At 35.2% G+C, this 25109-nt stretch overlaps 1 protein-coding gene across 5 annotated transcripts in view; it reads left to right on the top strand.

Moving 5' to 3' along the window:
• ZNF800 (zinc finger protein 800) overlaps positions 1-25109 on the top strand; it is a 44631-nt gene that overhangs the window by 8391 nt on the left and 11131 nt on the right. For 2 of the 5 annotated variants that reach the window (XM_034671460.1, XM_034671446.1), the window contains 2 exons: positions 7058-7201; positions 9510-24452. In XM_034671460.1, coding sequence (XP_034527351.1) covers positions 7058-7201; positions 9510-11206 — 1841 coding nt within the window. In that variant the 3' untranslated portion in view covers positions 11207-24452. Of the gene's footprint in view, positions 1-3121; positions 3962-7057; positions 7202-9509; positions 24453-25109 lie in introns of those variants that run through there. The other 3 variants (XM_034671451.1, XM_034671467.1, XM_034671456.1) reach the window with 3 other exon arrangements.

Below are 25109 nucleotides of genomic sequence, written 5' to 3'. Positions count from 1 at the left end.
TTATATATTTCTGGCATAACAGAAGAATGGTTAGTTTCTGGTCATATTAAGAGTTTCTTTTAGCTACTTTAAATAGATAATTTTTTTGTTCTTTCTCATGGAAATGAAGTTAATAGCTTTTCACATTTAATGATATTCTTTGCTATAGGTCATTTTTTTCTTTTTTTTCTTTTTTAAGAGAGGGAAAGAGAAGGGTGGGAGTGGGGAGGGAGGTGGAGAGAGAGAATCTTAAGCAGCCTTCACACCCAGTGTGAAGGCAGATGTGGGGCTCCATCTCAAAACCCTGAGATCATGACCTGTGCTGAAATCAAGAGTCACATCCTTAATTGACTGAGCCACCCAGGCACCCATAGAGGTTTCTTTTTTAAAATCCAAAATTTGGAACAAATAAGATTATTTTATACTACTTCAGCTTATTATAGTGTTATTTGATTAAGAAGTTAGAATTGGTTCATTCATAAATGCTTGGTCTTGTAAAATATACCTTTTCAAGAGGATCCTGTTCTCAAAATCTGTGTTTAACTTTGGAAGATGAATATTTAGAAATTGTTTTCCTTTTGTACTGTGCTCATGTCTTTTTTCTGTATTTGCTATTTCTTTACAATCTAAAGAAAAGGGTCTGTGAAATGGGTAAAAAGTTCTTTTTTAAATATCCTCTTTTGACGTTTTCAAATTCACATTTGCCTTCTGAGTTATGTTTTATTTAGGTGAATTCTGAAAATACTATAAATTTAATTCTAAGTACCCAATAATTTAAATTAGAAGTGATTTAGAAATATGCTTAGCAGTACAAAGAACTAATTTTGGATTTGAAAAAAGGAATTCTTCATTAATGTGTCTCAGAACTAAGCAATTTTAATTTCCTCAAGATTGTAATCTCTTACTTATCTGTGTAATCTAAAGCTTGCTGAGGTAGCTCTTTAGCACTGAAGTATCCAAGCCCTGGCTGACTGAAACTTTGGGAGGAGAGAATGGAAATTTGGGGCACATGACTTAGGGACGAAGATCCATTCTGACCCTTTAAGTTCTTCCTGGTCCCATTCTACTCCTGGTCCCATTCTACTCCTAACCACACCTTCAGTGACTCCTTCCTTTCTAGACTCTATTAATAGCTGGGTCACACACATTGCGTTTAAAGAACTATCCGAACTCTCTGCTTTTACCTTTGTTAACTTACAGAGGCTAAGTCACGGGGGGCATTAGTAATGTGTTAGGATATCTAGCTTAATCTTCAAGCTCAGATAGTCGTCTTAAGCTACTGTGTCATTTCTAAGTGACTCACCTCCTGTCTACACTGGGCTTTCTATGACCTGGTATTAATTCCTACCCAAACTGGAAGTTCATAAAAGGCTGAGGAAGGAGTTAACTCATTTTTTAGGTCTACCAGTCCTACGTGTGTTCTACTGACTGCTTGATCAATTTTAACTTGTTCTCTTTGCCTCACACTTCAGTTTTTGCTTTGGACTGTTTTTCTGGTTTTTAATGATAAATCGTTCTTGACCTCTTGATATCTTTTTATTTCTGGCTGCTTCACTTGTAAATTAATTTGAATAGATTTTTCTTTTTGGAATTAAGTAATATTCCTACACTGGAATAAGTAATATTATTGGATTAAGTCATAAGTGCCTGTGGTTTAAAAATAATAAGGAAGTATAAAAGGATATATAAAAATACAAAAAAAGTCTCTTTGCTCAGGCAACCACTGCTGCATGATTTGTGTATCTTCTTCCAGAGACCCTATATACATATACAAGCATATATCCCTCACTTTTCCCCCATTGTGTGGTGGCTTATTCTGCACACTGTTATGTATTTTTGCTTTATTAAGAGTACATTTCAGTGTTGTTTGACATCTGTCCACAGATCGATATCTCAATTTTTTTAGAAGGCTGCCTATTTTGCTCCAACCTACAGATTTTCTACTCTGAAATCCCTGATGGTTGGATGACTTTGAGACATGCTGTTTGCTCTGTATCCCTGGTTTCTGGTACTATCTTTACCGGGCCCTGCCTTTTGCTTGGGTGCTGCTTTAGCTCTGTTAGTCCTTCTAGGATCACATCTGTGAGTTAGTGTCTTCAAATTTCCCTCCTTTCTATTGACACTTTTATTTTAGCTTCCTTTTTTCCTGACTTCTCTCTCCAAACTGAAACAGAATTTTAAGTAACAACAACAACAACAACAACAACAACAAAGGTGTACTTCCATGAGACATTTATTAAAATCGATTTAATTGAGCTTAATATTCTTTCTTAGTCTTTTAATCTTCTGGTAGAGGCAAAGGAGCTATTGAATGCCCTAAGATTAGAAACAGAAAAATGGGGAGAAAAGAGAAGGATAATTATTTAGTCTGGTATTCAAAACTGGTCTTTCATATGAAGTTGACACCATTTTTTTGAAACCTTGAAATACATAATACTGTAAAAGATTATATGTAATATCATAGAAAAAAGATTCTGTCTATGAAATACACTACTACTATGTACCAGGAAGGGCATCTTTTCTCTTAGGGAGGAGTAAATTATAGTGAAAAACGAGAATTAGCTTTGTGTGGTATTTGCTATTGTTATTATCATCTTAGGTTTGGTCATTTAACTTCTTAGAAGAGTTTGTTGTTTTGTTTGGTTTTGTACTGTTTAAATTTGTTTGATTTGTTGTTCTTACATTCTTCAGAGCATGTCATCTGAGGCTATGTTCCTAGAAGAGCAGACATTTATAGTTGTCTGGGAATTTCTTAAGGGCACAGATCAGATCCTTCACTTTCATGTTTCCAGTGAATAGCATTGCAACCTCATATTTAATAGGTGTCCAGTAAATGTTTGTGGGACTAAACTAAAAGATTCACCAAGTAGGCGCTTGAATAATTTTATTCTGCTTATAAATTTATTGTAGTACGTGGCAATGTTCCGTAATTAACCTTTTTTTTTTTAACCAACTCTTGCAGGTGGTAGGTACAAAATCAGTTTAAATTTTCTTAAGTTTTCCCTATTTTTTACCTTTAAGAAGTTTTGTTGAGGGATGATCAGTTAGAGATTTCCTGCATATACTGGCTTTGGAAATTAGTTTTGACAGGAATTACAGATTTGCTTGCACTGTTGAGATGATACTATATTTAAACAATCATGCTAAAAATGATTGAGCTTATATGTGAATCATCAGAAAGCAAGCAGTATACCATTTAAAAATCATTACTGCTATAATCTAAAATGGTCGTTGACCAACATATTCATATATTAAGGGAAAAAAAATGAAAGCTTATCTTTGGCACAGAAGAGTTAGAATTAATATCACATCATGTAAAGTGACTGCCATCCACCCTAATGTGAAACTGAATACTGATTCCTTTTAAAAAAAATCTTGTAAACATTTTTCTCAGTACATACAGTGTATTTGACATTAAGGAATAGCACATGACTAAACCCTTGATAAGGTTTAAGTAATTTTTACTGAGCACCTATTACGAGAATCTGAAATATTCACTAATTAGTTAATTTCTAGGCATCAAAAGCCTTACCCTTTGGAGGGCTATTTTTTTTTTTTGAAAGATACTGATTAATGACCTATGTGATCAGTAAACAGTGACTTCTGAGATAGTTTTAAAACCTAGGGCAAGAAAAAGTTACTAATACAGGAAAAGGAATAATTAGGAATAAGATAGCATGGGTCTCTTTCAGAATCAAGGGCAGTGGAAGAACTTTATGTTGCTGTCTAGATGACCATGTCTGTTGTCTTAGGTGACTGAAAGTTTTAGCTGTTGACAGAGGCACCGTTATTGGCTGTGTCTAAGTGTTAGCAAAGCAGTCACAAAATGGTAGCTGACAAGACCATTATGACCAAAGCCATTATGACCACCTGGGAAAAACAACAAAACATTAAATGGCAACTAAAACTAACTTAGGGAAGAACTTCTATTGTCTGTATTTATGGAATGGGCAACATCTTATTTTTCTCACTTGTAAAATGTGTAAGTTGAATTAGAAAATCTTTGAGGTCTCTTTTTTGACTTCCCAGGCAATTTCACATAGACTAAAAAAAAATCATTTATAGAGAAGGTTTCCTGAAACGTGGAGCTCTCTAGTATGTCATTTAACAAACCTCAATCAGGCATAGCCTCAGGGCTGGGAATATAGTGGGTGAGCATTAAAGCTTTCTTCTCCGTCCTTTTAGAGCTTCCAGTTTAATGGGACTACAGGAAAATAATTAATTACAAGATAGTGGGATAATATAGTACAGATGTATAGGGTGCTGTGGGAGTAGGGGGTGAAGAATTTGTAACAAAAACCAGGAATCAGAAGGCTTCCTGGGGGAAGTGACTTCTAACCTGGAGTGTTTTGTTTTTTTCCTTAAGATTTTATTTATTTGGGAGAGAGAGCGTAAGAGGGGCAGGGTCAGAGGGAGAAGCCGCCTCCCCACTGAGCAGTGAGCAGGGAGCCCCACGCAGGACTCTATCCTGGGACTCCGGGATCATGACCTGAGCCAAAGGCAGTCGCTTAACCAACTGAGCCACCGAGGCGCCCCAGAGTTTGAAAGATTACTAGAAGTGAGCCAGACCAGGGAAGTGGGAAATTGTTACAGGCAGAGAGGGAAAAAGTATAGGTGAAGGCCTGAAAAGTGATAGAGAGAGAAACAATTTGGTGAACCCATGGCTCTGAAAGAAATTTGATGAACCTGCATCGACTGCTGTGTTTGTGTGTGTGTGTGTGTAGGTGGGATGGGGTGGGGGGAGCATTTGTGAATGATAATTAAGATTGATTATTTAAGGTTAGAGCCAGAGATTTTTTTAGGGGGATGCTATTGGAAACGAATATACACTCTGCTGAATGTTCTATAACTAGGACTAAACAAGAATATCTATTTCTCTCTATGTAGATTTTTTAAATTTTTAATTAATTTTTATGGTTGAGAGAGCCTGGTGGACAAAGTAAGATCTCTGATTTAGGGATGCAGTCTTATATTTTTAGCAGTAACTATTTTTTATATATAACCTCATATTTTCTATTTCAGTCTTCAACTAAGTTCTTAAACCTAGTTTAGCTTGTTTTTGCATTCCTCTTCAGTCTTTTTTGACTATCTTTAAAAGGCAGAATTGAATCTTTAGTATGGGCCTAGCAGGTATTTCAATTTAGAATTAAAGTGGGCAAAATTTTCTCTTTTCTTCCTACTGGTACTACACTTAACTATACTTCTTGGGAATTACATGTAGATATGTTAGGTTTATCTAAAATATTTTTATCATCAGTCTACCTCTCATAGTTTTTCAATCACTTAGGAGGTTAGCTATGAACTAAACATGTTAGTCTATTGCCAGTATATTTTGTAACGTGAAGTGGACTAAGAAAATGCATGTGTGCATGCGTGTGTGTGTGTGTGTGTATGAATTTACTTTTATATAAATAATACTCTGGCTGTCCTCTGAATCTTTTTAAATTTATGTTTTCTGATTTTGTGGTAATATGGTTTAGTGCAGTAAACCTTTTGATTTGGATTTGAGAAATGGTGGAAATGATTTCATTATATTTATTTTTTCCCAGTAGAAATCCACATGTGTGATTTAATTTTTCTGGGATTTAGGTTCATATTTTCTTTTATGATTCTCTAAGATAGGTTTACTTTGGCTTGTTCATTTTACAAGATGGATAGTATAGTGTGTTTACTCTTTAGTGGTCCCAGAGCTTTAACAGAGTGTCAAGTACTTGTGGAATGATGGAAGAACACTTTGCACCTAGATAGTTTTAAAGTTTTTTTCGGGACACATTTGTTTTTTCCTCTAGAAGTCAATATTATTATCATCTTTTTTATTTGAGGAAATTAAAGGTTAATTAATTAGTAAAGCATGGCAGATCAATTTTGTCAATTTACCTGTGGCAAAAACCTATAGGAAATAATGACAAAAGATCTTCTGCTTGTGTTTTATTCCTGGTGGATGTTTTTATTTTAAAGATTGGATGCTCATTGCCATTTATTTATATTTCCTGCCTTTTCATCTTCTGTCACAATGCTTAGATTCCCTGCATCAGTGGCATTTCTTCAACTAATCTTTATTGAGCAATGCTAGAGCTGATTACTTTGTAGTTGTAAATAAGACAGGTTTGGTCTTGGCTGCTTTGGAGTTTATGATCTAGTGGAGAAGACAGGCTTTAAATTAGTTTAAACTGTAAACTATCAGTATCTAATTAATTGCACTTGGAGTGAGTTTTTGAGGGAGAAAGGCTTTGAATAAATTTATAGTGGTATCAAGAGGCCTAAGCAAAATTCAAATTATGGATAAGGATTCTCTACTCTGACCCTCAATGACCATAATCCCATGTTGGCCCAGAACCTGAAGTAATTTGAGCCGAGTTTAAAAAGAAAAGTCACAGGCAATCTTGTGACACAGTTTTGACTTCTTTAAGGAATCAGGAAAAACGCATTACAGAACTCCATATTCACATCTTAATGCAGAAGGGAGCTATAGGAACCAGCCAGAAATTTTGGCAAGGAGTAGGGGGTGGGGGGGAGGGGCATGTTTAATTCTTTCCCCTTCCAGATCTATTGAATCAGAATCTCCAGAGGTGGGTCATGTACTTCTTTATTCCTGGGTTATTGTGATGATCAGCCAGATATTGGAACCACAGTTGGGATATCCTAAGAATTGATTGGCTGCTGAATTAGAAAAAGAATATCAATTTTTTTTTTAAAGATTTTATTTATTTATTTGACAGAGAGAGACAGCCAGCGAGAGAGAGAACACAAGCAGGGGGAGTGGGGGAGGAAGAAGCAGGCTCCCAGCAGAGGAGCCTGTTGTGGGGCTCAATCCCACCTGAGCCGAAAGCAGACGCTTAACAACTGCGCCACCCAGGCGCCCCAAGGATATCAATTTTAACATCCAGATGATGATAGAATTTTACTTAGAATTTAGTTTATAACTTAGTTCTGAATACAGTATGGTGGAAATTGGCAATGCCTGTATTTTGTTTGCAAAGAGTAATTACACTTTGGATTGTCAACCGTGGTTGCCCAGTTTAAAAATGCATGTTAAAGTTACCTTTTGTGTTAAGTTTTCTTTTCTTTTTTCCTTCAGGAACTAAACAACTTAAGCACATTTTATTAAAAGACGTGGACACTATTTTTGAATGTAAATTATGCCGCAGTCTCTTCAGAGGATTACCAAATTTAATTACCCATAAAAAATTCTATTGCCCACCAAGTCTCCAGATGGATGACAGTAAGTTTTATTCATATATTAAGTTACACATTTTACAGTTAAGTATTTTATACTGCAGCTATATGTCTATGTAAAAATGGTATCAATAATTTAATGATGGGGAATAAAATTAAATATTCGAGTTAATGTTCATTTTCTTATGTGCTTTCATATAAGTGCTTTTTACTTGGGTTTTTCTAAAGGTATACGGGGTTAGGTTTATGAGTATATTTATTCATATTAAGATATTGGATATTGTTTTTGAATGTTTATATGGACCCTATAGTTTATATTCAGGATTTTTCTAAGTTAAAATATGAGCGCTTGAAGGGGGTATTGGTATTTTTCATTTTTATTTCTTTAACAACTTGTTACATATGATTGATAATTAACTAAGATTTTCCTTAAGTAAATGAGAAGGTTAGAAATAGAGCAAAGAATGAGTAAATGAGTTGATTTCTTGGGGATGGTAAAAAATATTCACCTTTCTAATTTTTTCTGGGTCTTGATTTGAAGATCACTTTTGTTCTCAGTGTAATTTATTTATAAATCAATCATCTTATCAGAAATTAGATTGCATTATAGGCCAACTTGAGATCTGAAGTAGCTTTATGTGATGAAGGCATGTTGTAGGCTAATAAAGTCTTTGTGGAACCGAATGTTGGATTAGGTGTATTGCCCCTGTGTGATTAAGTTAGCAGTATATGTAATGGTATTACTTTCTTGCTTTAAGAACTGATACAAATTCCTTAAGATATTTTATTAAGTAATAGGTTACTTTCATTATTTCTTGTTCAGGGGTTTAACTCTTACAAATTATAGAACTTGTTTTGTTAGTTTGATACTATGGTTGCACTGTGGAGTTTGTGTACTTTTCAACTTCACTTTTTTGGGATGGGAATGAAATGAAAACTCCAAAAATCAAAAGTACCACTTAATTATTAGCATGAAGCTGATTCAAAGTATATTATAAGACACAGTTGAAATAAAAATTTCATATTTGGAAACTTTTCCTAGTACTGTTAGATCTTATTATACTTGTTTTTATCATTGAGATATAAATGAAAAGGCAGTCTGTAGGGATTAGTTTTAAATCTGATCTTTTAATAATGGAAAGTACTAGTAGAAAATTAGTTATTTTTTTTTTTTAAGATTTATTTATTTATTTATTTGACCAGAGATAGAGACAGCCAGCGAGAGAGGGAACACAAGCAGGGGGAGTGGGAGAGGAAGAAACAGGCTCATAGTGGAAGAGCCTGATGCGGGGCTTGATCCCATAAGCCAGTATCACGCCCTGAGCCAAAGGCAGCCGCTTAACAACTGCGCCACCCAGGCGCCCCCTATATTTCTGATAGTTATTCTGGTTTTAGTGTAGAGTTGGTTTTAGAAATACAGATAGTTGGATTTGTTGGATTATTGTGCACTTTTCTTGGCAATACTGATTCTAGAAATATTTCCGTGAAAGTGTTATCCTTAGACACTACTTCATCCCTTTTAAATGGGAAGATTACTAGAAGAGCAATAAGGAATCATTTCTTGTTTTCTAAATACCAGATTTGTTGCTATATTTGTAGCTAGATTTTAGAGTTGTATGTGGAGACATAACCAATATTAGATATTAGATCATTCGGTTATAGTAGGAATATTTGGTTGCCTATAGGGGATGTAATTATTGCACAAGTAAATAAAACTAGCTCTGTTTTTGTAATAAATCTATAGTTTTTAATCACTTGTTTGAATGGGATGGTATCGTGTCTGTAATAGCAAATAGTTCTCTACATGTCATTCATATTTATATCCTACAGATCTTTCTTTTTCATTTCCATAAGATCTTTAAGTGTCCCTCTATACAAGAAGACTAGATTATTATGGATTAAGTTAATAGGAATGCTGTTATGTTTTCTAAAAAAAGAATCATTTTTATATATAATAGTACCTTCTTCATGATGCTTTATCCACCTTGGGTTATGAGAACTTTGATTTGGCTTTGCTAGCCTAAAAATTTTAGACTAAAAGTTTGAAATATTGTTTTAATTGTTTAGGACACTCATATGCTTATATATTTGATATTAAGGGCACTTAGGAGTGGAAGTAGCTCTTCAGATTGCGTTTATTTCTTAACACATGTGTATGTTGATGAGATTTTAGATTAATTTTAGTTTAATCAATTCTAGTTTTAAAATATGAAAAAGTAGATAATGCTCTTCTTAATAATATAAACCAGTAATATGATAAATTTTAAGATAGAGGTTCATAATACATTTTTAAATATTAGAGAGCGAGAGCAGGCAGATTATTTCAGATTAAAATGTTGTTTTTTCCTTAACAGACCTTCCTGATGTAAATGATAAACAAAGCCAAGCCATAAACGATCTCCTAGAAGCCATATATCCAAGTGTGGACAAGCGAGAATATATTATTAAGCTAGAACCCATAGAAACTAATCAAAATGCAGTGTTTCAGTATATTTCAAGGACTGATAATCCTACTGAAGTCACAGAGTCAAGCAGTACTCCTGAACAGACCGAAGTTCAGATACAGGAAACTAGCACTGAACAGTCTAAAGCAGTACCAGTTCCAGATGCAGAGGTGGAAACTGTGGAGCCCCCTCCTGTTGAGATTGTTGCAGACGAAGTTGCGCCTGCATCTGATGAGCAACCTCAGGAATCACAGGCTGACTTGGAAACGTCTGACAATTCTGATTTTGGTCACCAGTTGATATGTTGTCTTTGTAGAAAAGAATTCAATTCCAGACGAGGTGTTCGTCGTCACATTCGAAAAGTACACAAGAAAAAGATGGAGGAACTAAAAAAGTACATTGAAACGCGAAAGAATCCAAACCAGTCCTCTAAAGGACGCAGTAAGAATGTTCTAGTTCCAATAAGTAGGAGTTGTCCAGTGTGTTGTAAATCATTTGCTACAAAAGCGAATGTAAGGAGGCATTTTGATGAAGTTCATAGAGGACTAAGGAGGGATTCAATTACTCCTGATATAGCAACAAAGCCTGGGCAACCTTTGTTCTTGGATTCTGTTTCTCCTAAAAAATCTTTTAAGACTCGAAAACAAAAGTCGTCTTCAAAGGCTGAATACAATTTAACTGCATGCAAATGCCTCCTTTGCAAGAGGAAATATAGTTCACAAATAATGCTTAAAAGACATATGCAAATTGTCCACAAGATAACTCTTTCTGGAACAAACTCTAAAAGAGAGAAAGGCCCTAATAATACTGCCAGCAGTTCAGAAATAAAAGTTAAAGTTGAACCAGCAGATTCTGTAGAATCTTCACCCCCTTCCATTACCCATTCTCCACAGAATGAATTAAAGGGAACAAATCATTCAAATGAAAAAAAGAACACACCGGCAGCACAGAAAAATAAAGTTAAACAAGACTCTGAAAGCCCTAAATCAACTAGTCCGTCTGCTGCAGGTGGCCAGCAAAAAACGAGGAAACCAAAACTTTCAGCTGGCTTTGACTTTAAGCAACTTTACTGTAAACTTTGTAAACGTCAGTTTACTTCCAAACAGAACTTGACTAAACACATTGAGTTGCACACAGATGGGAATAACATTTATGTTAAATTCTACAAGTGTCCTCTTTGCACTTATGAAACGCGTCGGAAGCGTGATGTGATACGACATATAACTGTGGTTCATAAAAAGTCATCCCGCTATCTTGGGAAAATAACAGCCAGTTTAGAGATCAGAGCTATAAAGAAGCCCATTGATTTTGTTCTAAATAAAGTGGCAAAAAGAGGCCCTTCGAGGGATGAGGCAAAACATAGTGATTCAAAACATGATGGCACTTCTAACTCTCCTAGTAAAAAGTATGAAGTAGCTGACGTTGGTATTGAAGTAAAAGTCACAAAAAACTTTTCTCTTCACAGATGCAATAAATGTGGAAAGGCATTTGCCAAAAAGACTTATCTTGAACATCATAAGAAAACTCATAAGGCAAATGCTTCCAATTCACCTGAAGGAAACAAAACCAAAGGCCGAAGTACAAGATCTAAGGCTCTTGTCTGGTGAGGAACAGTTACAGAGTTTTGCTTTTTTCCCCCCATCGAACTAAAAAAATATTTGACCATAATTTATAGCTGGTTCCATTTTAACACGTTTGCTTCCATATATCTTATGGCAGTGGGAACTGCAAGAGTAATGTGCATATTGCATTTACCTCTTCAGTGACCTTTATTCCAGTGGCTTGGGAACAAAAGTTAACTTCAGAACTTATCTTCCACAGGACAATGCAATCTAGTTGTAGGTAGATGGCACAGGGTCAGTGCTTTCCTCTCAATGTTGTAAAATATATACATTTATATTGGCTTATGTTTACAATAGAAGTCTTCTGTTTAACTAACTTTGCACAGGTTTAATTTGATTTAGTGACCTAGTCTACTAATTAATACATTGTAGGAAAAGTTTAAATATATTAGAATGAATTTGTGAAGGCGATAATTAGAGAAAAAAGTCTTTTGAGGCACTGTAATTATTGTAAAAATTAATCTGTGACGGCTAAATAAAGTGCTGCACTCAGAAAAAAAAAATCCCCAAATTGAATTTAGAACAGTTAGCATTTATTATTTACATTTAACATAGTGCTTCCAGTCAAAGGGGAAAACTTGATAGACAAAAGTTTGGATTTTTTTTTTCCTTCTCCTTGGGAGTATGTGTTAATTACTGTTTTTAGTTTTGATCTGTGGAAAAAGTGATTATATAGGTTCCAAATCTTACTTTTCCCTTTTTGTTTTCAATAGACTTTTTGTGATCATTTCAACATAGTTTGTATTATTAAGTAGGGGTTTTTTGTTTTGTTTTGTTTTGGTTTTGTTTTGTTTTGGTTTTTTTGTGGTTGTGCGTTGTAAGAAGAGGAAAATCCCTATTGGGAAGAAAGAAAAAAGTTTTTACTTTTTTAGAAGGTTTTGGAATAAGTGTAGATTTTTAAAATGCAATATAAAATAAGGAGTAGACTCCCTGTACTTGTTTTTGCAAGTCTCTCTATATTTTTTAAAGTTTACCCTCAGTACCTGTTTCCCTGTATTAAGGCATTTAATATATTTAATTAGTATTAAATTAGTTTTGGATTCAGGTTCGAAAGCAGTATACTTAGTTTGAGTGCTGAGTAGGTTAAATGTTGTGGTTTGAGTATCACACATTTTTTTATTTGTGTGGAAACTTGAGATGAAATCATCCTTTAGAAGTCATTTACTATTGTATAATTTTAAAAACAAGGTTTTATTGGTAAACTCAAAAGTGTTCATTTATTCCCATTTCTCCTCAGATAACTTCAAGTGATGTACGAAAAGGTTTGGCGTTCATTTTTGTGGAAAGACTTTAAATTGGTGTTAGAACCACTAAACGTCTTCAAATGGTACTATGAGAAAAAAAAAAAAGGAAAAACAATTTCATAAATATTCGACTGTAACTGCTGTTTTCTGACTAAAATAATAACCATCTAACCACTCGTTTCTAAGGCACTGCCTCTCCCAGCACTTTCAAGTAGCCCTGACATTACATATTGTCATCACAGTCCATCAGCTAACCACCCTTGACCTTGTGCATTTGGTCTGCAGTTTCTACAAAAACATTGCAAAGTTTGTTTTCCAAACAATTTGTTGATGAAAGCTTTCAACAACCTGAAGAATATATATCACCACTGGTGATTTTTAATTGACAGAAAGACTATATCTTAGTGATTTTAGTTTTGTTTCATTTTATTCGGCAAAATTTTCATCTGGATTGTACAGATATATTTCCTAGTGAGTGTATGTTAGGACCAAAAGAGAAATTAGTATCAACATATTATAAATATTTAGCCTACTAAATATTTGTAATTATTCTTACATTCATTTATTTCTAACTTGTTCTCCAGCACTTAAATGTTTGAAAGTTTCATTCTAAAATACATACTACAGGAAAGTTCCAGTTCATTTTCATCCATGGATCCTTACATTTTTTATTTGTAAACATCTGAGGTTTTTATGAAAATTAAGCATTCCCCTTTTTTTCTTTAAATTTTATACAAAGCACTTTAATAATAGATGCAACTTAATTTTTCAGTTTCTTTTTTTCTTTTTTTTTTTTAAAGACCACACATATACTAATGTTAATATGAAGGTAGTAAATAGCTTACTGATGTTTTATGGATGCGGACAATCCATGCACAACCACTTCTTATGATATTAGTTTATTTCTTTAAATATTGCTTAAAAAAGGAAGATGGGAGTGTAAACCCTGAATTTTTTCTCCCAAGTAAAATCTTAAATGACTACTTTAGATGATATTTGATTCCTACTGTAAAATTTGGAAAATAATGAATTCTTGTCCATTTTTGTAATCAAGATTTTAGGAAAACAGAAGTACATCTATCTTTATGAAATATTGGGCAGGTTTTTGTGTATCAATATTTTGTACTTTTTAGGAAAAATTTTATTTTTTAGTAATTTTTGTCAAATTATAATTTTAAAAGGTACAGCAGAGAATATACCATGTTTTTATATAGGTTCGCACCTGTACTTAGGAGGGACCCTGTCCATCTATATACTTTTTGTATAAAATTTTAAAATGTTGAAGATCCACAAGGTCATAATAAAATGCTTCTATAGCTAGAAAAACATTTACCCTTCCCAGTGCTTTGCACTAAAATATACTGTGAAAGGAAACTAGAAAGACTGTAACTGTTGCTGGAAATGTTCTATATTGAATGTACATGCTCTTGTTGGAAAAATGTACTATATGTGATGGAAATAAACCAGACTCAAAGTTATTTCAGCTAAATGTGCTTCAACAAAGGTGCATTGGTTGAAACTTAAATGTTTTATCAAATTTAAGTTTATTCAGTGACTATGAGCAGCTACACTTGAATTATACCCTGATAGTTTTATTTTTAAGAATTAGAGTGATGATTTCTCTTTAATTTAAAAACAGATTTACTTTTCCACATATGGAAAGCTTGTACTTATAGATCTAACTTTAATGATTAATAGCATAATATATTTAGGGAACTAAATGTGTAGGTGGTATTTCATTTTTATAAACCATCTTCATTAGTTGCACATTATTAAATCTGTATGTTTGACTTTTGCAAGGTGTTATCTTTTATGCATTCTTACACACAAGACATATTCCAAAGATATTTTCCAGACTTAAGTACCTACAACCAGTGAAAAGTATTCCTAAAAAGCTGGGGGTGACTCTTTCCTGTAGCCCCTCATTTGCATGTCAGCTTCTTGCTCTCTACTTTACTTTTTAAATACTGTAGGAAAGAAAGAAAAATAGCCTAATGAGAGTGGAGGGGAGCACAATTGTTGGAATTCCTTTACTGCAGCTCACCTATTTTTGCAGTACCATTCACAGTTTGTCTCCTCCATCGTGACTCTAGGGCCACAGAGTGGAGGAATTGAGGATTCCAAGGACTGTCAAAAGGTTTCATCTGGGTCATAGATTTCCTAGAGAGAATTTGCCTATCATAGTAGACAAATTAATGGATTATGGCAGATGAGTTAGAGGCTAAACCAGGACAAGTTTAGAAAGGTAGAATGAACAAGAAGTGATTAGAAATTCTTTGTTCTTCCTATTTCTTTCTGGTCTTCATCCTTTTTGGTTTTATTTTGAGTCTTGAGCTCTGTCTTTTCAGAGGGCTCAGGCCTGAGGCTCTTGAGAACAGTCCTAGGAAATTTGTGCCAGAAGCTTTTCTGCATGCAGGCTATATAAACAAATATTTATAGCACCTTTTTGTTGTGGGGATAGGTAGTTAAGCAGACAAAGAGCCATCACAAACTGCTTGTTTTATATTAAAACCTATTTCTGGCTACAAGTTATATCTATCTACCTTTGCTGTTATTTGATCGATCAAGAGTTTTCCTATAGAATTCAACTCATCTTATTTCCTGAGATACCTTCCATATCTAAGTGCAGCGGAAGAGGAGAAACAATAAAAAATATGGCTCGCATTTCAACTTCATAATTTTGGATAGTGCAGGAGAGAGCTCGATGAGTTATGGCTGACTCTGGGCAGGTGTTCATTAGAACATACAGTTAAACCTTGAATGCATAATAACCTTTTTTGTTTTTGCTTTGTCCATGTCTCTCTCTTTTCCCCTTTCCTCCCTACTTCAGGAAGAAAACTTCCTTCTTGAAAAATATATACATTCTTGCAGAATATATAAATTACCCATCCTTAATTTTTGTCCTACTTTTGTAGATATGAGCTAAGTTTTTGGTTGACACAGATTGCTGGTATTATTGGAAAGTGCCTTTTTTTAGGAATATGTAATACTGCTTTATGACCAATAGGCTGTTCTACTCAGTTTGCTTTAAAGAGCCTATGGATGGAGTCACAGGGGATTTTGTGGTTTTGCTATGGTTTTAGACTCTGGGTATGGACAGAGGAGTTTCTCAATAGGTATGGAGTTTTAGGCACGAGTGGGTATCATTTCCTGTTGTGAAGTTGCAAAACATCTTTTCAAATAGCATGACCACTGAAAAAGAAATGCTTTTTTTAAACTTTAGAAATTAGATTTCCAGGTTTCCTGGAAATATTCTAGATCCTTACTTAGGAGTTTTAGAAGGTACCTTTTTAATGGAATCTGAAGATTACCAGGATTCTGCCTTAGCTGTGGCTCTCATAGTTGATCAGAAGCCGAGCTCTAGGATATGTGCAATATGATGTTGGCTGTTCCGTTAGACAAAATCCTTCTGTACCCTATGCTATTTTTTCCTTCTTCTCTGACTTTAAAAGCTAACAGAAACCTCAGGATTGGAAGGAGTAAGGATCAGCAGTCTTAAGAATAGCCATTACTCGTTTGGTTTCTAAGGCATTAGGTGCATGATAGAATGCTGAATAAAATATGTTTCGCTTAAACTCACCTGTAATTATTTTGGCTTTTCTAACTTTGAACTTCATTCCTCCTCTCACTTAGAATTTGTTTCTGTACCATTTTACCCTGAATTCTTTTCTGAATTTCTGGCTCTTTCCTTTTTTCTCCTCTGGTTAATTAACAGAGATCATTAGTACCAAGATAGACAAAATGTTTTTTGAGAAGGTAAGAGGGTAGAAAGTCAGCTCATTTCTTCTTTCATTTTTATCACTCTAAATTCCCTTTGTCAGGTTTACTATTTCTTTTTGAACTGCTTCTTCTGCATGTATTCACTACCACACCACAAGCAGAGGGGAACTTAATGACGACCATAGTTGTGTCTGGTTGGGAAAATGCCCAAAGTTGGAGGTTTTGCTGTTTGTGTCCACTCAGCGGAGTTGATTTGCTTAATTGTGTATTTTTTAAGTTGGGGACTATTATGTCTTAATTTTGTTTAGTGCCTAGCACATTTTCATGTATACCCAGGCACTTTAAGTAGAAACTTGATAATGATATTAAAGTAAATGGTAGCCTTTTCCACCTTAAATTTGTGCTGTCAGATACTTTGAGACTTCGGGTCTTAATTTCATAAACTTTTATTACCTCCATGTTGATTTTACTTACTTTAGAAAATGCTACCAGTACTAAAATGAGAGTTTGTAATAATGAACAGAACTGTTAGTATTAGTTAGTAATAATGAACATTCATGGAGTGCTTACTTTATGCCAAGCACTGTGCTAATTCTTCCCATGTCTAATGCCTCTCATCTACCAAGAAGATCCACCAGTAAAATCTGCCAATAAGAACTGTTACTTCATTATCTCCATTTCATAGAATAGGAAGTTGAAGCTTAGAGAATTCAGTGATTTACTTAAGTTTGCATAGCTAGTAAATTACAGAATTGAGACTTGACACTAGATCTGACTACAAAGCATGTGCTCTTAATCACTTATTTGCATATTACCATTTGCGAAGCACGTTCGCTACACTACCTTATTGGCAGCTTAGTGTAATGATCTGGAGCCAGCTTGGTTGGTTAAATTTTTGGATCCACACATTATTTCCGGTATGACTTTGTACAAGATAAACATTCTGTGCCCTAGTTGCCTCACCTATGAAATGGGGATAGGGTTCTGAGGATAAAATGAAAAGTACGTGGAAAATATTTAGAATAGTGTTTGGCATGTTACAGTAAATTTAGATATGGTTACTGTAAGTGATTTTCATAACATTTTAAAATGTGTAATTTTTTTATTACTACTTAAAGTTTAGATTGAAAGGGGTGCATTAGAAGAGAGAACTTTATTGCTACACATCAGATTTTAACTGCTGCTTTAATTGGGACAATGAAGACACCTAACTATTATTATTTGCTGTCCGTTTTCTTCTGATCAGATATTACTAGTTTACCATTCTTACTCAGATTTTTCATTTATCTTGAAAAAGGTGATTAGGTAGTTGTAAGCACATTCATTTTAAGTTAGGCTTTATTTTTATGGTTATTCCCCAGAATAACCCCTCTGTCTTAAAATTCCCATTAGTATTTGCCCTATCACACAAATATTTTATTTTTGGTCATGTGCAGAATATTGACATGGAACAAATATTAACTGAGTAACATAGCTGAAATGTTTCTATAAGACAAAAGTATATGTGCAGTACTATATGAAAGAAAGCTTCAATTATGGAACTAGTGGATTCTTCAGGAAAGCATGATTTGGGCCAGTTCAGGAATTTCGTTGTAAGTGTGCATGAAGAGATAAGAAGAAATGGTACTTTTTCAAGAGTCTTGCCACTGGTAGTCATTAGTGGCAGTGCTCCAAATTTCAGCTGAGGCCCAAGTACTGTTAGATTATCTGCTGAGAGGGTTTACCCACACACCTGACTGTTCCTGATTTTGCTTTTTTAACAATAAGATAGTAAAAATTTTAGTATTTAGGGACTTGTATAATTTGCAGCATCAGAGAACTTTTGTCCCTAGGTTTGGATGAACCTTCATATTCTGAACTTCATATGAAGTGCTAGGGTTCCAGCACCTGTTGTTATGTGGCTTTTTAGTGATTCAGATACTCAAATACTTGTGTCAGGTGTCTGGTACATATTCCTGGCACACGAAACACTATAATGTTTAAGGAATAGAATGATATCCTTGAAAAAAAAGCCAAACCAAAATAAACCAAAAAACCCTCATCCTGAATGCTTGAGCAATAATAACTTGCACCCTATCTGGGTGTCCCTGCTTTATATACTCTCGTAACACTTTAAATACGAGAGTGTGTAATGATGTTATGTCGAGGGGAAAGGTTATTACACCAAAATGAACCCCAAGTGCATGGAACTGTTGTTACAACTCAGGTTTTGAATATTGGTTTTTAATCTCTTCTATCTGTGGGATTATCCTGAAAATAGATTAGCTCTGAGAAATGGAACTGTGGCTTTTAGTCAGACTTACTTTCTAAGCTCTGCAAAAGTATTTTTTAAAGAAGCTGAGACTCTTGCGTAGATTGGTGCTTTGGTAGACTGAACCCTAAAATACCTGCTGGTTGTGACTGGTAGCTTTGATTTTGGATAGAAAGGAAAGGCAAGGAATAGTTTTCTTCTAAGAAAAAAATAATGATGCACTAGGAAAATACTGTGTGCACAAGTGATTGAATTATATGAAAAAAATTATACTTTTAGGGAAAGGATTTTTTGTTGTTTTCTTGGATTTTTGACATACGAGTTGTTAGGGGCATTTTGTATAAGCTCTAGGAGAGTGGCTTTGTCATTTTCAAACCTTTTGATCATTAGATATTTTTGGAATTCAGTGTGTTGGGCATTTGTAGATGGTTGAGAGTTGCTGAGCTTCATTCTCCTTTCCTTTGAATGGACAGGCTTTTCGAGGTGGTAAGATAGGCTAATGGGACTATCATAAAGATAGGCAAGAACACACTTAGTGAAATTTATGAGTGATTTTCAGTATATCCTCAAGTTAAACTTTTTTTCAAAATATTTTTGTATTTTTCCAATTTGTCCTTTATTTGCGTGGCCATCTTGAATAGTCAGCTATTGTTTCTTAAGAGAGAACAAAATCACTTATTTGCCATAAAATTTGGACGCAAACAGATTATTGCACACACAAGAGGAAGAGATGGTTTTGTTTCCTATAACTTCCCTGGATGTCTTCTTAATCTCTAAGTGCACAATTGTAAGTTAAATTTTAGGGTAGAAGATGCTTTTTTGAAGGCCCTTTTTTCCTAAAACAGTTAGCTAGAGCTAAGTAACAGTGTCTTCAAATCACAGATGCTATAAGATGAAAATAAGACCCACAGTGCTTGAATTACTACCCCCCACCCAATTTGCCTTGCCATGTAACTGCAAGGTGTGGTGCATGTGCTCTCATACATAAAATTATTGTACCATATATATATATATATATATATATATATATTTTTTTTTTTTTGGTTGCAAGCAAGACAGTTTTACTTGGTCTGTAGCTAGTAATGAAAAGTTTATTAGATAGCTTTATATAGGGAAATAAGGGAGATCAAAGTGGCCAGACCTTATGTACAAACTGGCTTCATCATACAGATTTCAACTAGGTCTTAATAGAAACTGGAAAAAAATCAATGCAACTCTAGTGACTGGGTGTGGCCGTCTTAGCAGCAGACATATTACTTCTCTGCTGCTATTAGCCCTTTGCAGATTCTGTTTTTACCTTTTATTTTTAAACTAATTACCTCATTCTGTATCTTCTCAATATGGTTATAACTGCCTTATTACTTCTGCCTGCCTTCTCTGTTTTTCAGCTAGCTTTCCCTCTGTATAGCTTGAGTTCAGACTCCTGTAAGAGAAAATCTGATTGGTTGAGTTAGATACATTTCTTGCTGGGCAAATCTCCCATGCCAGGCATCTTTATAGGTTGCCGGCCATAAGTGGGTTCATAGATTGGCTGCTTTGGGGATATGTGCTCTCTGTTGCTCCTGTCTATTGGTGATATTGGTGGCAGAGTCAGTGACATAAAACATGTCTCTGGACCCTAAAAGGCACTTTGGTGGGAATCTTTTAGATCATCTTTCCAGTAATCATCTTTCCAGTACGCATGACTTTCTTCGATTTTAACAGTGATATATAATTAGATAAAGGGGATTAAGAGTACACTTACCGTCATGAGTACTGCATAATATATAGAATTGGATCATATTGTACACCTGAAACTAATAGAACACTGTATGTTAATTATACTACAATTAAGAAAAAAAAGAGTTGGTAGGTACCAGATTCATGATGTGAATCTGTTTTGCTCTGAAAAAAAAAAAAAAACAAAAACAAAACCCACCCAAAAACCCAAAAAGGTGATAGAATTAAAGGTAACCTGCGGGGGTGAACTCTTAATGTCGTACAGCACCTATCCTTTCCATACTGAGAAAATGTGGGAAAGAGTTTTCTGATCAGCATCTACAATTCCTTTTCTGAACTGACTGGTGGTATTTCCATCTTTGGCTTTGCAGATTCATAGTCTGAAGTTTCCACTCAGAAAGAACCATTACATCTCCTGTAACAGCATATTAGGCCATTCTGTCAATTGCGGCTGCTTTCGAGACACCTCCAATTATGCTGCACAGTTTGAGTTGGTGATTTAGTGAATCCTTAAAGTATTGCTTTTGCTTTTCTACTTGTATTTTCCATATTGGGGTTCACTTTGCAATAGCTGCTTTATATCCTTTCATTCATTCCTTCAATGACACATACCACTGAGTGTCCATCATGTGCCTGGCACTATTCCGTTCTTTGGGGTAACAGAATAATACAGTGATTAAAGCACGGATTTTTAAGAATCATGCAAACCTGAGTTCAAGTCTTGCTCCTTAACTTACTAGTTATTTAATTTTTCTAAGCTTCAGTTTTCTTGTCTGTAGAATGGTAATATTAAAGACTACCTTATAGGTAGGTTTTTTGTGGGAATTTATACAAATTTAGTGATAATTTGTATATAATATACTTAGCACAAGACCTGGCTCAAGTAAGAACTCAATAAATGTGCATTATTACTGTTGTCATAATCACTAAAAATGTTATCAATTTGCTGCTGAAATACTTTTTAGCACTTAGTTTCTGGTTATCTTGCTTTGCCGTTTGCAGTCCGTTGCCTTTTTGTTGGCATTAATCCAACCGTTTAATGAAAAGTCGGATGTAACATCTGTGATAAAGCCAAGATACACAGCAGTTTATTAATTAAGTTAGAACGTATTATTTTATGGGTCTTTAATCTGCTGCCATTTCTGATAGGACCTTTTGCTGATTATTGAAGAATTTGTTGAACTTTTCATATAATTTTGCTTTGTGGCTAATGTCTTACAGAAGCATGTGTAGTCTGAGTAGCAAAACTCAAAGCAGCTTTTGGTTTTATTCTTTTGTTGTAAACATTGGCTGCACATGAACATACTCTGAGTTTATAAGCCAGAATTATGTCTTCTCTTTGTATCACCAGTGCCTCACAGTGTACCTGGCATAAAGCAGGTGCTAAAAGAATGTTGAAGGAAGGAAAAGGGGGAGGCAGGAACATTACTTCAATTATCTTCAGGCTTATCATTAGTCTACCATATATCTCTGCTTTTAAACTTTTTTTTTTTTTTTTACCATTACCTCATCTTCTGATCTATATAGTTTCTCTACCTGTGAGTTCCTCTTTGTTTCTGTTACTGATGGCTTCTGTTGTCTGCCGCCTTTGTGTGAACCTTTTAGCTTCTGCCATGGCTGCTCAGTAGCGGTGACAGATTCGAACTCATGGGAATGCTGTATTGACTGTATACGCTGTAAGTAATCCATAATCAATCACAAAATGTATGGATGTACATTTAGTGATTTTGTTTGGATAATTCCTTTAAAGGTTTACTTTTGTTTAATTCATGCCTATTGAATTCTTTGAAGTGCAGCTCACATTTCACTTTTTGTTCCACTCCCAGATCTAAACAAAAAGCAGGCAATAATTGTTGATTGCTTCTGTCATTTGTATTATCTTAGGAATTGGAATTGATTAGTCATTTCATTTATCTGATTCTCACATTGCCTACTTCAAAACTTAGGCGCCATCCTTAAAGCCCCCAACTGTGTTTTTACTTCCTTAGTAAGAAGCACCTTAGCCTGTATCATGGCATAAGGTAGAGGACATTTCTTTATGCTCCCCTTTTGCATCGCAATTGTTTTTTGGCTTCTCTTCCTGCTTTGGTTCTTTGCAGAAAGAAGTGTTCTTCTTTTCCAAATCTCACCAATCTTTTCCCCCAAATCCTTCCTCCAACAACCCTCCTCTCCTTCCCCCTCCCCATCTTCTTCCCTTTCCATAAGCTTCTCCCCCTCAGCTCACAAACATGCTCAAATTCCTTTCAGCCAGAAAGTAAATTTTGCCTCCATACTATCTCCAATCTAGTTACTGCCATCTGTTCCTCCTTCCTTTCACTGTCTTGCTTCTGTGTGCTTTCATACTGCTCTGTTTTAGCACTAATTTCACTATAACTGTCTATTTCCTTATCTTCCTCCTCCTCTACACTGTAAAGCTCTTAGATCTATGTCTTGATCACCATTGATTCCTCAGGGCCTAGGATGGTTCCTGCTGTGTGTAGGCATTCAATAAATATTTGTTGAGTGAATGAATGATTTGGTGTCATGCCTATACCCTTTACTTGTGAACCATTGGCAATTTTTTTCCACCCCTACATTTCTGTTAAAAGTTTACTTGAAGGGCATCAATGGCCATATAAATGCTAAGTCTAGTGGCTTCTTGCTTTTCATCATGCTTGACCTCTTCATGGCCAATAATGCTTACAAATTTACTTTTCCCAGACTTTTATGGTCACTTATAACTGGGTCACCTTGGGCTAGTCTCAGCATGGTATTGCATCCAAAAAACCAGACAGGCCCAAGATTCTTTGGAAAATAATGACTCTGTTTACTATTTTACAGAAATTTTCTAAGGAGATAAAAAGGTACAATTACATAAAGCTTAGTGAACTTCATACAAGTTATTTTACCAATCTCTCTTCCCAAATCCTCATATAACCTGGCAACTTCTTCCAGTCTCTTCTGTAACATTTCCCCTAAAACCTTTTGTAAAGTTTCTACCAAAAACCCCTTGTTCACTTTTCCCATCTTATTTTCTTCCAAGAGTAACTTTTTCTAGCTTAAATCATTTTAGCCTCTCAGCTTCTTCCAGTTCTTTTCTATATCCATTATCCTGCTTAGCATTCCATAAGTCTAGAACATTCTCTTGGTTTCATCTGGTTTGCCATTACCAACTTTCTTCGCATGATTTTTCTTAATCTTGAGGCTTCAGATCAGTTGCTATGTCCTTCAGTATTTCCTGACTTCCTAGGTTTGGCTAGGTATCCCTCTTGTATGTTTCTATAGTGCCCCATCAATAACTATATTGAAGTGATCTATTTGTGTGTCTTTCCTAGGCTATAAGCATCTCGCGGGTAGGGCTTCTATGTTTTCTTTATGCCCCTGGCATCTATCATAGCACCTGGAACATGGTGGACGTTGATAAATACTTATTGGACTGGTGCTCCTGTGAACTCTGATCCTTTCTCTTTTGCCACTGGCCTTTGTTACTAGGCCTTTAAATATGGAACAGAGTTTCCTTAGTCTTTTTTTCTTTTTTAATACTGTCTCAGTGATTCCTTCACTTACAGAGCATCAGTTAACATTTCAGTGAAGATGACCCCGGACCTATTTTCTAGCCTGGCTGCTCTCCTGATTATAAGACCATTTGTTTTCAAAGTTGCATGTCAGGCATCTCTCTATGGATGTTTCTCCAGCACCTTAAATGCAACAAAAACTCAGTAAACTAAACTTACTATCTTCACTTTAAACTTGTTCCTTCTTTACGTGTTCCCTTTCTCAGTTATTCATTCTCCTACCCTCCTAGTTGCCTAGACTAATTAGAATCCTAGGAAATACCTTGACTTTTTCCCCCCTCTCTTATACTCTTCACCTAATCCGTGATCGATGCCTTTCCATCCTGCCTTTTTTTTTTTTTTTTTTTTTTTTTTTTTTACATTTGGCTCTTCCTTGCCATCTCCATATTTAGTAGTTAATTTGGACTCTTATCTTGTACCTACACTATTGCATTAGTCTTGTAACTGACCCCCTCTCTAATCTGTCTTCCATGCTGCTGTCAGAACTATCTTCCTAAAACACAGATCTGCTGTTACTGTCACTTGAAAGACTTATTCTCAGGTCTTGACTTAATTGTCATTTCTGAATAAAGACAACCTAGGGGTGCCTGATTGGCTCAGTCAGTTAAGTGTCTGCCTTTGGCTCAGATCATGATCCCAGGTCCTGGGATTGAGCCCCGTGTCAGGTTCCCTGCTCAGGGGGAGCCTGCTTCTCCCTCTCCCTCTGTCTCTTGGCTCTCACTCGCTATCTCAAATAAATNAAAAAAAAAAAAAAAAAAAAAAAAAAAAAAAAAAAAAAAAAAAAAGACAACCTAAAGTATGTCTTCCTTGTAGTTCTGTTTCATATTCCTTTCCTTCTTGTCATCTAATACAGTTTGTAATTATGGTTATGTTTGTGCATTGATTTGGTTAATGCCTGTCTTCCCACTGGAGAGAGTCGTATAAGAAATGAGAGTTATGTAGACCCTGTGCCTAGCACAGTACTTGGGACATAGTAATGCTTTGAAAATCTATGTTGAGTGAGTGGATGGTTGAGAGCTTATCAGTGTAGGCAAACAGGAGATTGCAAAGGCAGAGGTTACAGGGCCTTAGACTCTTCCTACATTCTCACAGACCTTGGTCTGTAGTTCTGGCTTTTCTGTAATAGTAATGGGCTTCTCCCTCTGTCTTTTGCATTTATTTCCATGAGGATGGGAGTCAACAGTTACATTACTTCACACTCATACTAATGCTGATGTGACTGCAATTGATTTGGGGGCCACTGGGTGGTGGCAGCTAGATTTGTTTACCTGTTATTGATGATAGGTGGTGCCCTAGACATGCAGGCAAACAGGTATTTACTAGGTCAAGTTAACCCAGATTCCTTTTTAGCTTCTTGAGTGATGCAAGCCTTTATACCACATATTAATTAAAGTGTTTAT

Source organism: Ailuropoda melanoleuca, chromosome 1, assembly GCF_002007445.2.
Source record: "Ailuropoda melanoleuca isolate Jingjing chromosome 1, ASM200744v2, whole genome shotgun sequence".
NCBI lineage: Eukaryota > Metazoa > Chordata > Mammalia > Carnivora > Ursidae > Ailuropoda > Ailuropoda melanoleuca.
This window is presented reverse-complemented; position numbering and strand designations above follow the sequence as displayed.